The 18,061-nt window shown below is 45.1% G+C and overlaps 9 protein-coding genes across 11 annotated transcripts; 3 read left to right on the top strand and 6 right to left on the bottom strand.

Annotated features, from left to right (window-relative positions):
* Positions 1–315: 315 nt before the first annotated feature.
* On the top strand, positions 316–4,887 carry LOC6600963. 2 transcript variants are annotated; one of them, XM_026985407.1, is made up of 3 exons: positions 316–993; positions 1,061–1,118; positions 4,447–4,835. In XM_026985407.1, exons 1-3 carry the CDS (start codon positions 928–930, stop codon positions 4,776–4,778), a joined length of 456 nt encoding a protein of 151 aa, XP_026841208.1. In that variant the 5' UTR covers positions 316–927; the 3' UTR covers positions 4,779–4,835. The 2 variants fall into 2 exon arrangements, with proteins under 2 accessions (XP_026841208.1, XP_002026001.1); XM_002025965.2 differs by lacking the exons at positions 316–993; positions 1,061–1,118 and adding exons at positions 1,652–1,891; positions 1,954–2,014 and having other exon boundaries at positions 4,447–4,887.
* Positions 2,016–4,238, bottom strand: LOC6600964 (uncharacterized aarF domain-containing protein kinase 1). The gene is made up of 3 exons (XM_002025966.2): positions 4,145–4,238; positions 2,463–3,691; positions 2,016–2,399 (listed from the first exon to the last, which is right to left on the bottom strand). The coding sequence occupies exons 2-3, from the start codon at positions 3,669–3,671 to the stop codon at positions 2,055–2,057; spliced, it is 1,554 nt and encodes a 517-aa protein (XP_002026002.1). The 5' UTR covers positions 3,672–3,691; positions 4,145–4,238; the 3' UTR covers positions 2,016–2,054.
* Positions 4,888–4,889: 2 nt separating the features above from the next.
* LOC6600962 (probable ribonuclease ZC3H12C) lies at positions 4,890–8,536 on the bottom strand. 2 transcript variants are annotated; one of them, XM_026985406.1, is made up of 6 exons: positions 8,394–8,536; positions 6,619–6,759; positions 6,366–6,566; positions 5,652–6,313; positions 5,364–5,585; positions 4,890–5,294 (listed from the first exon to the last, which is right to left on the bottom strand). In XM_026985406.1, exons 1-6 carry the CDS (start codon positions 8,511–8,513, stop codon positions 5,090–5,092), a joined length of 1,551 nt encoding a protein of 516 aa, XP_026841207.1. In that variant the 5' UTR covers positions 8,514–8,536; the 3' UTR covers positions 4,890–5,089. The 2 variants fall into 2 exon arrangements, with proteins under 2 accessions (XP_026841207.1, XP_002026000.2); XM_002025964.2 differs by having other exon boundaries at positions 8,361–8,536.
* LOC6600961 lies at positions 6,941–8,213 on the bottom strand. Its single transcript, XM_002025963.2, has 3 exons — positions 7,747–8,213; positions 7,561–7,679; positions 6,941–7,482 (listed from the first exon to the last, which is right to left on the bottom strand). Exons 1-3 carry the CDS (start codon positions 8,035–8,037, stop codon positions 7,272–7,274), a joined length of 621 nt encoding a protein of 206 aa, XP_002025999.1. The 5' UTR covers positions 8,038–8,213; the 3' UTR covers positions 6,941–7,271.
* Positions 8,537–8,751: 215 nt separating the features above from the next.
* On the top strand, positions 8,752–11,012 carry LOC6600960 (transcription factor grauzone). The gene is made up of 4 exons (XM_002025962.2): positions 8,752–8,907; positions 8,973–10,216; positions 10,286–10,676; positions 10,739–11,012. The coding sequence occupies exons 1-4, from the start codon at positions 8,791–8,793 to the stop codon at positions 11,000–11,002; spliced, it is 2,016 nt and encodes a 671-aa protein (XP_002025998.2). The 5' UTR covers positions 8,752–8,790; the 3' UTR covers positions 11,003–11,012.
* On the bottom strand, positions 11,005–12,078 carry LOC6600959 (S-adenosylmethionine sensor upstream of mTORC1). Its single transcript, XM_002025961.2, has one exon. The coding sequence runs from the start codon at positions 12,047–12,049 to the stop codon at positions 11,141–11,143; it is 909 nt and encodes a 302-aa protein (XP_002025997.1). The 5' UTR covers positions 12,050–12,078; the 3' UTR covers positions 11,005–11,140.
* A 1,272-nt stretch (positions 12,079–13,350) lies between these two features.
* LOC6600859 lies at positions 13,351–14,262 on the bottom strand. Its single transcript, XM_002025960.2, has 3 exons — positions 13,844–14,262; positions 13,672–13,779; positions 13,351–13,612 (listed from the first exon to the last, which is right to left on the bottom strand). Exons 1-3 carry the CDS (start codon positions 14,231–14,233, stop codon positions 13,406–13,408), a joined length of 705 nt encoding a protein of 234 aa, XP_002025996.1. The 5' UTR covers positions 14,234–14,262; the 3' UTR covers positions 13,351–13,405.
* Positions 14,263–14,441: 179 nt separating this feature from the next.
* On the bottom strand, positions 14,442–16,780 carry LOC6600858. Its single transcript, XM_002025959.2, has 3 exons — positions 16,422–16,780; positions 15,835–16,354; positions 14,442–15,762 (listed from the first exon to the last, which is right to left on the bottom strand). Exons 1-3 carry the CDS (start codon positions 16,751–16,753, stop codon positions 15,202–15,204), a joined length of 1,413 nt encoding a protein of 470 aa, XP_002025995.1. The 5' UTR covers positions 16,754–16,780; the 3' UTR covers positions 14,442–15,201.
* A 604-nt stretch (positions 16,781–17,384) lies between these two features.
* Positions 17,385–18,061, top strand: LOC6600857 (putative ATP synthase subunit f, mitochondrial). Its single transcript, XM_002025958.2, has 2 exons — positions 17,385–17,500; positions 17,636–18,061. The coding sequence occupies exons 1-2, from the start codon at positions 17,422–17,424 to the stop codon at positions 17,878–17,880; spliced, it is 324 nt and encodes a 107-aa protein (XP_002025994.1). The 5' UTR covers positions 17,385–17,421; the 3' UTR covers positions 17,881–18,061.

An 18,061-nucleotide genomic window follows, 5' to 3' on the forward strand; every position in this document is an offset into this window, starting at 1 on the left:
TATAGATGTTTATGCATACTGTGTGCGCAGATGATACGAAAACTAAATAGATGTATAGCAAACAAGTAAAATTATATTGCCGTAAATTAAAAAAAAAAAAAACAGTGGATAATGGAAATGATTTATTTATTATCAGTAAATGAATAAATATATAGTATATCAATTGTGCCAATTTCAACATTATGAGAGAATGCATTGCATAAAAATAATAATGGACAAACCAAAAACAAAAACTCTTTGTTAATTCAATAAAATATATACATACATATGTATGCAGATCTGTGTAGAGATACATATGCAAAAACTTGATGTTGGTAGTCTTTAAGTATTTAAGAATTTTCGTGTGATGCTTTTTATTATTCGTTCAATTGATTTCAAATCAAAGTAAACCCATTCGAAATATATATGTTGGAAAATGAAATGCAATGAAGTCTCAATATTTGTCCCGGGGTCAGGGGTTGTCCAAAGGAAGAGTTCAGCGTTTTGGCCGGAATTCCAAACAAGCGGCCACTGGCTTTAATTAACCTGTAACAAATGTCAGACCGCCTATCGTCGTCATCTCTTTGTGGGCTTTTGCTCCGGCATGAGATAAACAAAGGCACGGCGCACAAGAATAAAAGAGCAATCTGGCGATGATAACACGATGAGTACAATCTGTGTGTTGGCCATTTGGAAATCAGTTCTTCAACGATTCGCATCGCGATTCTACGTGACGTTGCCAGAGTTAGAGTTAGGGGAGTCACGGCCGCAAGACAATGCCGCTAAAAAGTCGATCAAACGCTTAAAATGTAATCAAGTTCGGTTCGGGCCATATCTTATCTTGAGCCTTGACATATGCCAAAGGCTTTAGTGTGAATCACGGAGCACTCATCCGGCAGACAGAAAACTAGCCAGTAAAGCAACCGAGTGTTAACTGATTTGGCTATAATGGATAATCTTGGGGCTATGCTTCTCACCCTCTGCCTCCTTGGCCTCCTGATCTTCCTGCTGCGTGTAAGTGGACACTACAGTCCATCCACTGCTGCTCCTGGTTGACCCAACTATCAAGTATCTTTTGCAGGTGCTGATGATAACCTTTCGCTCCTATACGATGTCGCAGCGCCTCAAGGATGAGCCAGGTAAGTGGGTTGTGGGATGGTTGTTCTTGAAAACAAACATAAATATTTGCCAGAGTTGGGCCACTGAACTGGTGCCCGAGAAGAGTGCCCGCTCGCCATAAATCATGAAATATATTCTTAATATATATGTACATACAATAGTGTTTCACACATACGCGCATAAACGGTTGTCCATGTACAGATATATATCTATTTGCGCACATTTATCATATCGCCTCATTAGATAAATTGCCAGCCACGAAACAAAACGGAAAACAGAGCAGAAATCACAACCAGCCGTAAGTAAGCCCCTGGCTCGGGTTGCTACCTTTGTCACCTTATCAGCTAATGATTACAAAGCAAATATGTGCGGGTGTGCGGCGGGTGTGCGCAGGTCTGACCCATGCCCGGTTGGGGCCATCAATTTGGGCCAGTCTAGTTAGTCAGTTCGATCGAGCTCCGCCGCGTCGCCTTTGAAGCAATTGATACACTTCGATTAGTGTTACGCAAAATAATAGATAGATAGATAGACAAGAAATTATATCGAGTGGAATATGGCCCCTGCTTTAAACAGTACGGTTAGCTCTATTACAAGCACAATTGCGAATTTGACGACCACTACTACGTCGATTAGTAATGCCACTGTGAGCCCAACTCCTGCTGGGTGGGCCAGCAATGGTGGCGGATATACCGCTACGTGGGAAGGTCCCTACGTGTACTACTATCCTAACTATGTGATGTATATGACCCTGGTGTTTCTGTTCATCTTCCTTCTACCGCTTGTTGTGATTATGGTAAGCTGAGATCGATTTGGGATCTGCTCCTGCTAACCCTCCGCTTACTCCCATCCCCCTAGAGTGCCTTGAAACGCAAGCGGGAGGCGCAAGTCCGGGCCCTGGCTCTGCAGAGACAGCGAGGTAATTTGTCACCAGTTTTGTACTTTTAATTCAGATAGTGCTATATGACCTGCTTGAGTGCTTCGAGGAAACCAAAGTTAATCAGTCCCAGGTAGAGGTAGTAACAGTTCAGCTTGAGCAGCTCCCAGCGCTCGCGCAGCTGCAGCCATAGGGCACGCGAACGGGAGTTGGCCAGCCGGGTCCTCTGCTCGGCATACGAGGATTGGACACAGAACTTGGACATGACCCAGAAAGCGGTCATGCGGTTCTGTGTGCGCAACGTCGATTCAATGCCCCGAATCAAATCGTTCGTCTTCAGGATGAGCAGCATCTGGCGATCGACTTGCTCCAGGACATCCGAAATGTGAGGTAGCACCATGGACGTGTTGCTTTGAAGGGTGTTCTTCTGCAAATGGAGATAAAAATCATCAACATTAGAGTTCGGGAGAGAAAATTTGGATAAACTCACCTCCTCTTTGGAATATTTGACTTTGGTGATGCCCTGCATGACCGTCTCCCAGGGACGGCCTGTCACCATGCAGGCAAACAGTCCGTACAGATCCCCCTTGATTCCTAACTGCTCGCTGTGAAACCGCATGGCCTTGCGGTCCACATTGAGTATGCTTAGCCAGAGCTTGGAGTAATCGTAGCGGAACTTGTCCGTCAAGTTAGCGTACAGCCCGTGGTCCAGCAGGATGATCTCTACATTGTGCTGAGGTGTGCGCCGCACCAGAATGTTTCCCGGATGCGGATCACTGTGTACAAAGCCCGTCTTGAAGATCATCTCCGAGTACAGCTGGCCGATGCGATTGGAAACCGCAAAAGCGTCGATTTTGTTTCTCTTAATGTAGGAGAGGTCCGTGACATGGCCACCCTCCAGATACTCCATGACCAGGACACGGGTAGAGCTCAGATGCCAGTAGATCTTGGGCACGCGCAGCCAGCTGTACTTCTCAAAATGCTTGGCAACCTTCTCGGCGTTGCGGCCCTCGTTGAGAAAGTCCAGCTCGACGGGCAGGTTCTTCTTGGATTCCTCCACCAGCCAGTGGATCTTAAAGTCGGGGAATATTCTGGATAGCACATTGACCGCCAGCTCCATCGTTTTCATATCCACGCGGGAGTTGCCCTTCACATACGGATGCTGCACCTTGACAGCCACTATCTCACCGGTCTTCAGGCGAGCCTTGTGCACCTGGGCTAGGGAGGCGGTGCCAAGCGGTTCCCGCTCAAAGCTATCGAATATATCCTCCGGATTGCACTTCAGGTCCTGTCGGATAACCTTGTACAGGTCCTCGATTGGATTCTGTGGCGCATCCGAGTGCAGCACCTTCATTGTCTGCACAAACTCCTTGGGCAGCAGATACTCCAGGGCACCTATGTGCTGCCCGACCTTGATGTACACCCCCTTATTGGTGCATATCAGCTTCAGCAGCTTCTCGGCCGCTATCTTGTGCACCCGACTCTTCTCAGCCTTGTATTCGGGCGTCTCTTTGTCCCATTCCCTGTAGTAGAGCTCTCGCTTGTATGTCAGAGCCACATCCACGACGGCAGCAGCGGAGCGCGACAGCCGCACAATCCCTAGGGAGTTCGGGTCGTAGTCGTTTGTGTGGAGACTGAGGCCGGTGCTGACCAGTCCAGCGCCCAAGGCGCCATAGCCCAGAACGCGACGCAACGACATCTATGGCAGCGGCTTCTGTGCTGTGGAATGTGAAGAAGAAAGTGTTAAAATTTGTGTGGTGTCTCGGTTGTTGGAATGCCAGCGCGGGAGAAGCCACTCAGGTGTGAAGCCAACAGGTTGTCACTGCCGATTAGCCCCTGAACTGTGCTCTGGGGAGGGCTTTCACTTCAAATTACCCCGAAATTAGTTTTGCGAATGAGTCAGGGTCAGAGTTCATTCATTAGTTTCAGCCTTTGCACTTTGTACTGGAACACTTTCGTGGCGGCCCTCTGATAGCTCAAATTGGTGCGCTTAAACCTGTTGCATCTTTCAAACAGCACAGAGCAAACATTTTCATTTACATATCTCTCGATTTCTGTATGCCACATGCACCTTAACTTTCACCTTGTGCGAGGCGCCAACGCGTATTATATAAACGTGAATGAAGGTGAGCCGATCGAAAGGTTCGAACTTGTGCAAACAGTTTCACTTACTAGATTTTGTGCGCTTTAGGTGGCACCGCTGGTATTGCAGCCGCGTACGTAAACAACAAGCAGAAACTTTATAGAAGCAATGAAATTATTTAGAAACGCGGCCAAGCGCCAGCTGCTCGGGTGACGTCACAGCAGAGTCAGCTGACGTAACAGCGATATGCCATGTTAGGTTAACACCTTGAATATAGCGTTTTAACAGCGAAAGCTATCGTTTTTACAGCTGAAAGCTTCTTAACAAAGAGCTTTGGCGGCAAGTGTAAATTTAAATGTGGTTTTGAACTCGCTTCCTTCTCTTCCTTCAGCCCGTCGTGAGATGGAAATCAGTGTGACGAACAACAATTGCAATGGCAGTTCCAGCTGTGCCGCTGGCATCAGCAGCGTCAGTGTAGGTGACCAGAACGACCAGATTACTGTGCTGCCAAAGACTTTGGATCTGCCGCCCAGCTACGATGAGGCAGCATACTGCGAACAGAAGCAAGGAGTCAGCAATGCAGCCTCCACACTGACCATTGCCACCAACCTGGAGGTGGGCATCAACGAGCCACCGCCAGTCTACGAGTCGGGAACTCTCGCCACCACCACGACGACAACCACCACAACGTTCCTGGTGAACGGTCAGCCACCGGTGTTGTAACAAAAACTTTCGATTCCGAAATAATAAATTGTATTCCATACTTAAATATACACGCTTATACATATATACAAGAAATTTTAAGAGTAATTCTTATGTATGAATAAAAGTTTCTTTAATTTTTGATTAAGCAATTTACTAAATGCTGAAATAAACGTATCCCTGATGATTTTTCAACTTTTCATTTCTTGATGGGATTCAAAAAAGAAAAGATGGAGCCACAGAAATGCCAACGAGACATGAAATGTAAATAGCTTCAATGAGATAACTTATTTAACTAAACTGAACGAATTTAAATACATATAAGAAAGGATTTAACATTTTAGTATTTCATCAAGTGTCGGTCCCCAGCGTCCATACGGATCCTTTGGGAGTATGAATATGTTGTCGCACCAAGAATAGCCAAGAACGCGAGTCTCCACAATCTTCTTGAATGCTGGATTCTCATTTATCAGATCCCTGTAGTTATCATTCGACACCACAGCTGCATTCCACTCGTACGCCAGCTGCAATATGAAGCTGAAGGATAGGAAACCAAGTATTTTAATGGAGATTTAATGGGAAATACAAAATCAATCTACAGCTTACCGATCATCGTAGCTGATGGACATTTTACCAGGCAAGTTCTTGCATGGAGTAAATACGATCTTACCCTCTTTGTGCAGCTTATCCAGAAGTTCGGGATTTGAGGATTTGGTCGCATTTTTGCGGAACGTCGGTATCACAGCCTTGGCATTATGGCCCATTTTATCGAAATACTGCAGGCAATATTTGATGCCCTCCGAGGAGAATATGTTGGAATTTCCATGTCTGTGAGGGTATTGAAAATGGATTCTTTAGCATACATACACGTGTGTGTCGTAGCGAAACACTCACGCGAAGGCCACATTGCTGCCATCGATTATAACCGCTCTCTTGTTTGATTTCGGCTCGTTGTCAGTCTCTTCCAATTCCTCTGAGGGGTTGAAGGTGTTCCTATTGTACTTACCAAGCTCTTTCTTTTCCGCAGAGGTGAACAGGCTGTCGTTCATTCGCTTGCTACTCCGCTTCTTTCCCTTCGTTTTAGAGCTTTTCCGTATTGGATCATCGGGTGGCAACGGAATGAAGTCTTCCTCCGTAATAGTGTCATCGATAACAATGACAGAATCGGCATGTGTTAGGCTTGTCTTCGGCCTGGCCATTTCGAAGCTATCGTCTGAGACGATGTAGGAAGCCTCTGGCACGGCCTTCTTGGCCATGGTGGAATAAAGCAGTTGGTTTGTTGGTTTCGATGTCCTTAAAAGCGCTGTCTGGCGATGGCAGTCTTCGAACAGTATTTGAGGTGATGAGGCGAGCAATTCAGCACGACGCTTGCAAGCCTTGAAGCTTCTGTCACTGGTAGAGGGCTCGTCATCACTCTCATCATCATCGATGTTTATGAAGGCCGTTGGGGGCTCCAGTAGCACGCAGTCATCATCATCATCGGTGATTTCTAGTCCCTCAACTATTTCTCCATCCTCAATGGTATCATTTTGATTTGGAGTTGAGCTCCCATTCGCCTGAGTTGCATGTGAATAAGTGGTCAAAGTCCCAACACAATCTCAACCTTACCTTCGGGGGTCTATAAAACTTGGGCTTGGGCAATACTGCCTCAGCCGGCGGATCGTTTCGAAACTCCAACCTGCGCTTAAAGTGCGGACCTTTGTTCATCCGGTATTTCTTCTTGATCGAGCTCAGCAGCTTCTGGATGTATTTGCGATCCATTTTCTTCTTTTTCTTTTGTGCGTTCGGCTGTAAGCGCTTGGGAGAGTTCTGAAATAATCAAAATGCAATACTTCCTCAAAGCTTCCATCCACCGTCTCACCCTGCTCCGATCATCTGTGAACTTCTTGAATCGAGCAGTTTGGTCTGCTGATGGCATCGCAGAACGCTCTGTAAAGTTACCTACTGGCGGGATTGCGGTTCTGTCGCTGGCGGCTTCTGTAATTTGCTGTGTTTGATGAGCCTGGTGAAAGGGAATGCAAATTATGAAAAATTTCAAGCTCAGTTTTGATAAAAGAAAAAAAAGAAAAGTAATCCAGTGTTACTTTTCCTACTTACTGTGTGCCCCTCACCCAAGAGGTTTTCAAATTTAAGTTCTCAAAATGTGCTTTTAGTAAAACGGCGTGCTTTTGAATAGTTTTTGATATACATATTTATCATGTTTATTGTGGGAATATGGTAGTAATTATATTAAAAGGGCTTACGTATAGATTGGCATAAAATCGAACTAGTAGACAAATTTTGATTAAACTTGAATTCAGTTCAGAATTAAGTTACAATTTATCTAGAGTCCATGCATGGGACTGTTAAAAAAAGACGTCCCAATCTGTCAAGGAACCTCTGTCCTTCGAGCAGTCTTGGTTGTGTAGTAATTTCATGCATTTCGAATGAGGTATAAACAGCAATTAAGTACACAGCTAAGCAGCAAATAAAGAGCCCTTTGGAATCTAAATCTGAGCAAGTCGCGCAAACGCCTTACTTCTTCAACTCGAGTATCTCGCTGCGTATATTGGCACGGGCCTGCTCCTCGTACTTGTCGTGGTACTCCCCAGTTGCATATATTGATGGTATAAGCAATAGTGTCTCCAGAACCTTAATGCGCATGGCCTTGTATGTCGCATCATCGAGATTTGCGTATTCGGAACGCAGAAGCGTTGTATAGTGCTTGTACTCCTCCGGTGAGGAGCTTGTGGATCATCAGACGGTGGAGCAAATAAGCAACAAATTCGTTTCGTTTCGTTTCGGGGAAGGGAAAAATACTTACGCCAGCACCACCAAATCCACATCCTGCAACAAATTGGCTTCATCGTCGTGGCACCAGTGCACTTCGTTCTCGGGAGTTTTGCGTCCCAACAGGTTGCACACCAGACTCTTGGTATCATCCTGTTTAAGACACGCAGCAACACTCAAGCTATAGCCCATCGTCAAATGATGTCGGACTCTTACTCACATCTTCGATGGTGGCTTCCTTGCAGAACTCCTGGAATACCTCGCAGTTTTCCTCTACACAGCTGCGGTTGCCATCAAAGTGGTAATACTGAAAGAATGCAGCCAGCACAATGTTCGGATTGGTGCACTCGGCCAGGTGCGACTCCTTGCGCTGCATCATCTGGTTCCAGTTGTGGTAGGCCCGCGAGGGACTGTCGTCACTCAGATGCTCCTGGATGCGAGTGAACCACTCATTGGCCACCTGCTCGGGCACATCGTAGTGGCTGCAGACTTTCTTCCAGATCTCTTCCATTTTTCGCTGATTTTTGGTGGGTTTTGGTAACTGCTTTTGGCAACTTGGATTTGATAACGACTTTTTCTGCCTTCGATTTGCTTGTCTGCGATGGTCTAATTCGTGTCAAGGTTTTTCTGGAACTTGCTCAATTTTTGTCTGTACTTAAGTTTTTCGGTGCTGCTTGGTTACGGCGATTGCGCACTGACAAAGGTACCACAACAACACAACACAACACTCAACATACGCGGGATAAGCGGGTTAATCGCGATTCGCGTCTCGTACAACAAACTATGCATTTAATTTAATAATAATATATTCTAATATTCTATGGCTACACTCACCGTGATTCTCGTTTCGGCGCGAGAATTATCTACCTGTGTTCTTAGGGCCGACTTGTTGAGCAGCATCCGCGTGGTCTTGGGTGAAGACAGTCCGTTTTTGTGCCGATGACGATGTATCCGCCTTGGGGTCCTTTTATTCTTACGTTTAGCCATTACAATTTTTTAATGTATACTAATTAAATTAATGCGGATAACTAGTAATTTTTGCTCGCTTGTTTTAATAAAATGCGCACAGCTGATTTTTGTCACTCCTATTTCGATTTATTTATTTTATCGATTTTGCGTTTCCGAAGACGCGCTATCACCTGACAAATAATTCACCAAAAAATACCATAGTGCGTGATTTTATGAGAATTTTTATAAACAAATTTCTGAATGGAGCTGGACTCGTAGAAAGATTGTATTAGCATGCATTTGGTAGTATAGCATCATGACAGCCTGTGTACTTTGTTTGGGTTCCTCCGATGCTTCCTATGGACTGTTTTCCGATGAAGGGATGCGTCTCAGCATAAGGGAGACCATTAACAAACATTTCCTGTTCTTTGAGGTAAGTTACTGGACAGTTGATTCCGATTCCAATATAAAGACTCATCTTTAAACCCTCTATCCCAGCTACCCATTGCGGATAATAATTCGGAGGTGATCTGCCGAGACTGCTGGAAAAACGTGAGCAGTTTCAATGAGTTCCATGAGCGAGTGTACATTCTGCACCAGCAGCGGCAGAGCGACTCGAAAAGTATTCCAATCGAGTTCTGTGGCGAGACAGAGGCCATCAACCCCCTGCTTGCGGCAGAGCTAGATGCCCTGTCCGAGGGTTTCTTTGCCCCCAGCGCGGTTAAGGTGGAGGTGAACGAATTGGAGCCTCTGACCAAGCTGGAGTTTCTAGAGGACCCGGTGGACACTGATGGACACAAAACTGCTACGAAAAGGCCCAGTGGAAATTCGGACTGGCCCACCAATCCAAAGCGTCGGATAAAGAATGAGCAGGCACTTGGTAGTGATTCAGATGGAGACGTTCCCCTGGCGGAGTTCCTAAATGATTCAAACGGATCATCCGAAAGAAACGGATCTAGCAAAAAGCGCCAACTGAGAAGAAGTACGCGGCGTGGCCGGAAACCTATGCCCAAGCTCGAGTCTCCTGAACGACTGAAAAAAGAATTGGCCTCAGATGACGATGATGACAATGACTTTGTGGCCGCAGAGGCTGTGCTGGGAACGGAAGACAGCGCCAGCTCCTCCAGTGACACCAGCGATGAAGACTCGGACAACAGTTTGCCGGACTTTGAGCCAGAAGAGCGTTACGCTGAGATACCCAAGCGGGTCGTAGTCAAGCCGAAGAAGTACAGAAAGCGTCCCAAGCCCTTGGTCCCACCTGTCCGCATGAGCCGCGAGGAGATCGAACGGCGCAAGCTCCAGCAAAATGAGTATGATGAAATTATCATCAAGTTCTTCAAAAAGTTGTCCTGCGAAATATGCAATCTCCTGGTCCAGAACTTTGCCGACATGCGACGGCATCACCGCCTCTCGCACAACATCGAATCGGGCTACGTCAGCTGCTGCGGAAAGAAGTTTACGATACGTAAAACATTGGCGGAACATGTCATGGTTCATCAAAACCCCGATCATTTTATGTGCTCCCAATGTGGAAAAGTATTTCAGGACTCCCGCACCTTGGAAATACACGAGCAATCGCACACGAATCCGTCCGACAGTACGGATCCCAAGGAGAAGCGGGTTTATCAGTGCGAAAAGTGCCCGAAAACCTTTACCACCAAGGCAGCTATCGAATATCACAATGTATCCAAGCATGTGGCCAAGTCCGATTACAAATTCACCTGCCCAGAATGCAATAAGAAGTTAGTTACGATTAGAACTACGACTTTAAAGTAAACCCAAACTTAATGTTTATTCTTTTACTGTTCCAGAATTCCCACAGAGCGCAAGCTGAAGGAGCACTTGCGCTATATGCATGACCCTGAAACTGCGATCATGTGCGATAAATGTGGCAAGACATTGCGCTCCCAAACGAATCTCAAAAAGCATCATGAGCTGGAACATTCCGACGAGCCCCGTCCCAAACCGGAGCCCGTGCAGTGCGAGATTTGCGGCACTTGGCTGCGGCATCTGTCCGGCCTTAAGCAGCACATGAATACGGTGCATGAGCCGCCGGGGGGTGAGCACCGCTGTCACATTTGCAACAAGACTTCAACCAACTCCAGAGCTCTCAAGCGACATATTTACCACAATCATCTCTGCGAGCGAAAGTTCAAGTGCGGAATGTGTGAAAAGGCTTTCAAGCGACCGCAAGATTTACGAGTACGTCGACTAATTAGTCCTCTATCATCGTATTTCTAATCCATCTTCTGTTTCTCCTGCAGGAGCACACCTCCACTCACACCGGAGAGGTCCTCTACACCTGTCCCAACTGTCCAATGACGTTCTTTTCGAATGCCAACATGTACAAACATCGCCAGCGCCTGCATCGCGCCGAATGGGAGGCAGACCGTAAGAAGCCCCTGCCCCCCAATATAATGAAAATCTCGCAGGGTGCCTCCACAGCCATGAAGAAGCGTCAGAGCGGCGCGTCCCTGTTCCCACAATCGGAACCAGCGCCAGCTGGTACACAGTTGCAGAAGCAATAGCATTTGAATATTTACGATATAGATAAATCGTCAACCATTATTATTAACTCACATTTAACACAGATAAGTTAAGTCATAAATAAGTAGACGTGGACATATTTACAACCACACAGATGGCCGGCCAGACTCTTGTCTTATCTAATTTTCGTCCTGCGGTATTTTTATGGCTTCGCACATGCCCTCCTCTCGATGAATGCTCGCCCAGTGGCGAGAAAGGTCTATGCTTATGGCCCTACGGAACACCATGCAGGAGATATGCGGCAACTTTTCAAAGCGTACCCTGAGGAGGCCCAATTTGGCCAATGAGTAGCGCCAGTTCTTCATCAAGTGCGCGTTCTTGCCCACATGCTGAGAGTCGGGCGTTATGAGAACAAGTATACCTTCGGGGCGTAGGAGATCGTAGGCTTTCCGGCAGCAAAGAAGGCGCTGTTCCGCACTGGGCATGTACTCCAAGAGAAGACTGAATATAACACACTCGTAGTGGTTGGCAGGCAGACTCTTCACGCTGCCCTCGCAAAGATCTGGCTCTGCGAGTCCTGGCGACACATCAACTTTCAGGAAATCCGCTTGGAGGACGTCATTGGTGGCGGGACACAAATCAATTGCTGTCACCTCCAGATGCGGGGAATTGGCAAAGGGATTGAAACAGCTTCCCACGTCCAGTACCCGCAACCTGTCTGGTGGCTCCTCCAAGAACTCGCACGTCACTTCACCCAGCTGCTGCTCGCTGGTGTAACATTCTAGTAATCTCAGTTCCCGCTGGCGCTTTTGCATGTATATTCCCTCGGTGAAGAAGTACTTGGTTATGTAGTCAATGGCCCACTTGATGCGGCTGCGTGCCTGCAGCTCCATGTTGCTGTCATTTCTTTCCCATATGCCAGCTAGCTCCCGCATTGCGTTGGCGTACTCCAGCAGACGTTTCGTATTCTGTGGGCTTGTGTGCTCCTGCCAGGCCACCTGGGCCCCATGATCCTTCGTAAGCTGCCGCAGGCTCTCATGACAGCTCTTCACTATGTTAGCCAGACGCTGATGCTCTTCAGTGGCCATAATTATTGTGATTTTTGTTTACTAAAATTTAGACCCGTATAGTAACCGCGGATTTATCGATACGACTGTCAGAAATATATACGTGAAGACGTGATGCGTGTATAGCCCTTTGTACACCCTATTTCGCTAATTTTATATGAAGATCAAACGTAATTTATTAAGACCTTTTCTCAAATTGATATTCTTTAGACATATTCAAGTACCTTATTAGTATCTTGTATATATTTATGTCGATCCTGATACCTACTGAGCCTTGGAAGACAAACGTATTCACAATTCTATAACATCCATTTCCCCCAGGGTATGTGTGCATGGAATGGGACTCAGAGTTGTCATTCGCGTAAAAGAGCCTTACCCGATTCCAGTTCGACTATCGATACTATCGACTGGTTACGAGTGGTGCGCACTCATTCATTTCATTTAATAATCTTAAGTCTTAATAAGACTTATTAATAATAATAAAGTCTTAATAATATACTAATCACTAACACTATCACTATCGTCACTAACGATGTCGCTGGGATATTTAAACAGCATTTCAGTGTTCGGTTCAAAATTCTCGCAACCGTTGTTCTTCCTTAGACCTTGTCTTACATATAAAAGATTTGAAACATTTATATTCTTAAATCTATTTCTTGTATTTGTTTTTATTAGTTCACTTCGGAGAAAATTCTTTCACATGATGCATTCGAAACTGGCAATATAAGTAGTACTTGTGCAAATTTTGAAATTTTTTCGTATTTTAATTCATTGTTGAAATCTTTTAATTATTTATTTTAATTTTATTTATTTATTATATGGACACGTATTTCCCTTTGTTGAATTGGGGGAAACACGGGACCAAGGAATGAAAATCAATTCCACCATGTCCTGCGAATATATCAAACCTCGAATGTCTGTCTCGAATGCGCCTCGATAATTCTTAGATAGGACTCCGTCTGGCACGGGGAAATCGGATAGAAATGGCATAGCAGATTGTGGCCAGAGAGGGTCTCGGCCAATAGAGCTGAAAGGAATACAAAAATAAATGAAGAACCAACCAAATGAAAAGGGGGAAGCAAAGGAAACTTACCCGGTCCAAGCCGATGAGATAAAGCAGGCTGGCTCATAACTACACGGCGGTAGACAAACGCCAGCGTCGAAGACCCGGGATCTAATCCAAAAAGTTCGTTTGCGACATGTTCGGTGTATGGACTGGCACATATACATATATACTGTATGGTTAGTGGTCTTATGACACTAGGACAATTAGTGTTCTGTATCATGCCATCTCTATATTTCAGCTAAGACAGGTAGTCAAATAACTGTTACACTCAAATTTTATTACTTTAATTTGGTTATATGTAAATGCATAAATCATTCATAATTTCCCTCGTTTTCAGCATAGCAGGACATGATATTGGCACAATGAGCCACAATGTCCTTTTGACGAGTTGTGGGAAACACGGGACCAAGGAACTCCAACAGCATGGGCTGCTGGCGCACCACATCGTAATATTCCTCTGCCGATATGAAAGTGTCCTTATCCTGGTCGAACTTTATGAAAATCAATTCCACCATGTCCTGCGAATATATCAGACGTGAAATGGTATGGGAATTATATAGTCAAGCAATAGTCTTACTTGACGCAACTCAAAAACCTCATCCTCGTCGTCGCCTTCGAAGAATTTATCCACATAGAGCTGGACAACCTCTCGATCCAGAGAATTGAAATCAGTCCTATCATATACCTATAGATATATCCCGTAGTCATATTACCACTCCACTTACTTTTACATATTGGATTTTACTCACTGAGAAACAAAAAACCATACGTTTTTCTAGATCGTCGGTAAAATAAATGTCAAAGAGCTTAATGAATGACCGCAAATTGCAGTGGCGATCGGCGGAAAAGTCTGGATGATCGAAGTCCGGATCAAAACTTATCCGTGAGACAACGTTAGCGTTAATCGTTTGATCAGTAACTCCAAATACGTTTTCAACAAGGCTACTGAGCTGCATTAATGTCATGAATTTTGCGCGCTCGCCATTCTCCAACACAAATTTGTGATATATCATCACGACACATGTCAGTTCGGTGTGCTTAAAGCTGGTTTCCTTTTCCAAACGGGCAATTTCAGGCGCGTATAAATAATTGAACCGTGCATTTTCCATATAGTCAAGTGTTCCGTCAAGGTTCTTCATTTTGCGAAAAATTTGCTATATACTACGAAAAAACTGTACGATTCTAAAAAAATAGTAAATAATAAGTAAAACTAACAACTAAAAGAAAGACTCGAAATTCCCCTATATACTGACGTACAATTTAAAAAAAAGCTCCATCATACACAAATTTTGGATATTTTGAGTATAATGGCAGAGATTTGAAAGCTATTAAAACACATTCGAAGAGTTGATTACACACTATGTATTTGTATTTTCTTTATCTAGTTTAACTTTACTTCGCTCTCGCCTTAATCATGCCTTTTATTAAGCAGAAGCAAAGTGACAGGACATTACTGCGCTATAGAACACGATGTACAGTAACTTATGATTATAAGAATTATAAAAGATTCTCCGGTAATGTATGAACAGACATACAGGGATTTACAATTACGACACGTACCTATGTCTAAATTGTAAGTTTTGTAAAAAAAAACTTACAAATAAAAAATGTAAAAAGTAAAAATAATACAGTGGCAATAAAGAATACTGACTGACTTGGGGCGTCGTATGCGTTTTAAAGATTTGCAAATAGGGAACTTATTCAGAGTGTGTTTGAGTATTTTTGTTTCGTACGACACAACCGCGTTTGAAATGATCATGTTTTTGAGGAGTCTTAATCTTTAGAAATATATATGTAATACTATATTGAAAATGCATTGTCTGTATGCTCGTATTTGTGTGTGGTGCGAAATGCACAAAAAAACAGTCCATTTTTCGTGGCAGGCGGCGCCCGAGTGGCATCTTGAGTGTAGTTTTTGAGTATTCGTATTCATTCATTCGTCTTCGAAATCATTCATCTGACCGTGATTTGGTCGGGCTACATTTCGCTAAACGTATTTCAAGCTAAATTTTAAAGTATTGGATGATGTTTTCCTCTAAATACACTTACAGGCTAATTTCTGGCAATTCGTATTGCGAGCGTGTGTCTGACCCCCCCACCACGCCCACTAATTGCAGGCTGCACTGAGAGCCAGCTTCCCCTCTGCACTGGTCGATGGCTTGACAGTGTCACCGTCCATGTGGACATTATTGTAGTCCATTTTGGCGTTGCATTTCGCTGAGGGCAGGGGCATCTGTTCCTGTATGCTTCCATTTAGTCCGCTGCATTTGAGGCTGTAAATACCAAGACGCGCCTCGTGTTCTCGTCGCTGTTGCCGGAGCCTTATATCGTGCTCTTCCCGCATGTGTCGAAGCTTCAAGTCCTGCTCTTGCCGGTAGTATGCCATTTTTATTTCCTGTTCCATCTGCTCTAGGCGCAACTTCTGTTCGTGCTCGCGGCGTGCATAGTCTATCTCGGCCAGACGGGCCTGTTTCAGCAGCTTGAAAAGGTCATGTTTATACTTTTGCTCCATATCCGTGCTGCTGATGAGGTCATGCGGGGCGGCTGGCGGGCTATTCGTTTCGGGAACCGTTGTTGCCGCCGACGAGAACTGCTGGGGCGTTGTGCTAGGCGCAACGGTTGTGGACGCTTCATTTTCATCTGATATTATTGACTGAGCCTGCGAGAGCTGTCCCGGGGAAGACGATTCGTTATTAGCATTGCTCGTGTTCATAGCTGCTTGGACAATCCTCCAACTTACATTGCGCTGTCGCCGCTTTCGCACTGGAGCTACCTTTTCGTTGTCCTCTCCCATATCCCCGGAATCATTTTTATTAACCGTTGACTTGGGTTTGGCACGCTTGCGACGTTGAGTGGGCGGCTGTGAAGGAGCGCTCTCTTGCTGCGAGTCCCCATCACCGCCAGCGGTGGAGGGGGGTGGCGATGGTATGGCCATGGTGGATGTCTGCAACGTGTCCTCACTGGCATTCGTCGAGTTTGGCAAGGCGGCCAGCGGCATATCCTCATCTTCGTCAATATCGAGTAGTTCCTTCTTGAGTGTGCTTACGGTGGCGCCATTGGTGTTGACCCCGCGGGTTTGGCTCCGCGCGGTTACCGGATCCTTTTGCAGCTCCTCCATAAACTCAATCATACGCATGCCCTCCAGGGGATCGGACTTGGGATGCTTTTGCTGATGCTCGCGCTTCGCCGAGTTCTTCATGCTGCGCCATTGCACCTGAATTTGCTCGAGCAGTCGATGCCGAAAGTTCAACGCATTAAATCTGCAATGGAAATGTCCCTTAGTATATGTACAGTAATACACATTTGTGTTGCGCAATCTACACTTACTGTTTGGTGATTTGGGACCAGGCCAGACGCTTGGCTTTGATACTCTTGGCATCCACACTACGGTTCTCAACGAACGCCACTTTTGATTTGATAACCTCCAGCAGCAGTCCCCTCTCCGCTTCTTCCCAGTTGAGGGAGCGTTTTTTGCGCGTGCCTTTCTTCTTTCCACCCGCGCTTTCCTTTTCAGCGCACTCCTCCACAGCATCCTCAGCGTTCTCCACCCCCTCATCAGAGGCAATTGCGACTTTTGCCTTCAGCTCCGCCTTCTCATCTTCGTCGTCTTCCTCCTGCGGCGACGACGAACCCTTCGTCAAGAGATCTTCCATTTTCATTATTTATTGTTCCTTTTAATATTTATTTACTTGGTTTCTGATTTGAATTTCAGGCTGGATGCAAAAAAAAATCGTATTTGATTTCTGTATATACTGGAGTTGCGTGGTTCCTGACCGAACTAGTTCGATGAAGTGAATCGAACAGTGGTTCAATTGCCATCGATAACGAATAATTTTAAATGTGTTTAATGTTAGATAAATAATTTATTAGTCCATCTTTTTAGTTTTTTCACTGTTCAACGATAAAAATATTTAACTAACAAACAGTGCTGCCGATGGCGCTTTTTCCCGTCAGATCTGGCTTTTTTTGAAGACCAAATGCGGATGAGTTAATGAAAATAATATAAAATACATATTAAATGTCACTTTAATTCAAAATTTCTAACACCAATACTTGAGCTTTTTATGGATTTTGTTGTAAGTTTTCAGCTAATCTTTCGTTTTTTTTCTGCTGTCAGCTTTTTCTGTAAAAAAGTTGGCAGCACTGCTAACAAGCCAGAAAATATAATCTGAACTCAAAGAGTGATCTAGTTCTAGTGATGAAAAGTACAACACAGTCGTAATATCGATTACATCCCTACATTTCGATTGTCACACTTGTGAGTAGCAGGCCATCATTTTTCGTTTCATAAGAAAAATATAAAATATATTTTTTTTAACACAGCGAGATGGCTTTCGGTGACTATCCAGCTGAATACAACCCCAAGGTGCATGGTCCATACGACCCTGCCCGCTTTTATGGCAAAGGTAAGCAATTTTTCAAAGTTACGTAATTTTCAGCGCAAGATTCTTGCGGCACGGCAGGCAAGTGCGAGCAGAGCACATTGACACGGATATGAGAGATTCAGAGTAATTTACATAATTAACTATCTTTACTTGCAGCTGATGTCCCATTCGGACAGGTGAAATTGGGCGAGTTGGGCTCCTGGTTCGGTCGCCGCAACAAGACCCCCAACGCAATGGTTGGTGCCGTCAGCCGTGCCTGGTGGCGCTGGCAGCATAAGTACGTTTTTCCCAAGCGTGCTGGCATTGCACCCTTTTTCCAGCTGACCGTGGCCAGCATGACGTTCTTCTATATGATCAACTACACCAAATTGAAGCACCACAGGAACTACAAGTACCACTAAACCCGGAGGACTTCAGCTCCAGCTGCGATGGTGTTCACTGTATTTGTTTTACAACCTTCAAACATTGCGATTCACGTTCGATAGAGTGCGGATGGTGGGCTGACACTACATAATACTAATACATTTGGCTTTTGTGTTTTCAAAACGGCTTAAGTGAATAAAACGGCTGCGAATAACAGTG

Source organism: Drosophila persimilis, unplaced genomic scaffold (genome assembly GCF_003286085.1).
Source record: "Drosophila persimilis strain 14011-0111.01,24,50 unplaced genomic scaffold, DperRS2 tig00000002-arrow-pilon, whole genome shotgun sequence".
NCBI lineage: Eukaryota > Metazoa > Arthropoda > Insecta > Diptera > Drosophilidae > Drosophila > Drosophila persimilis.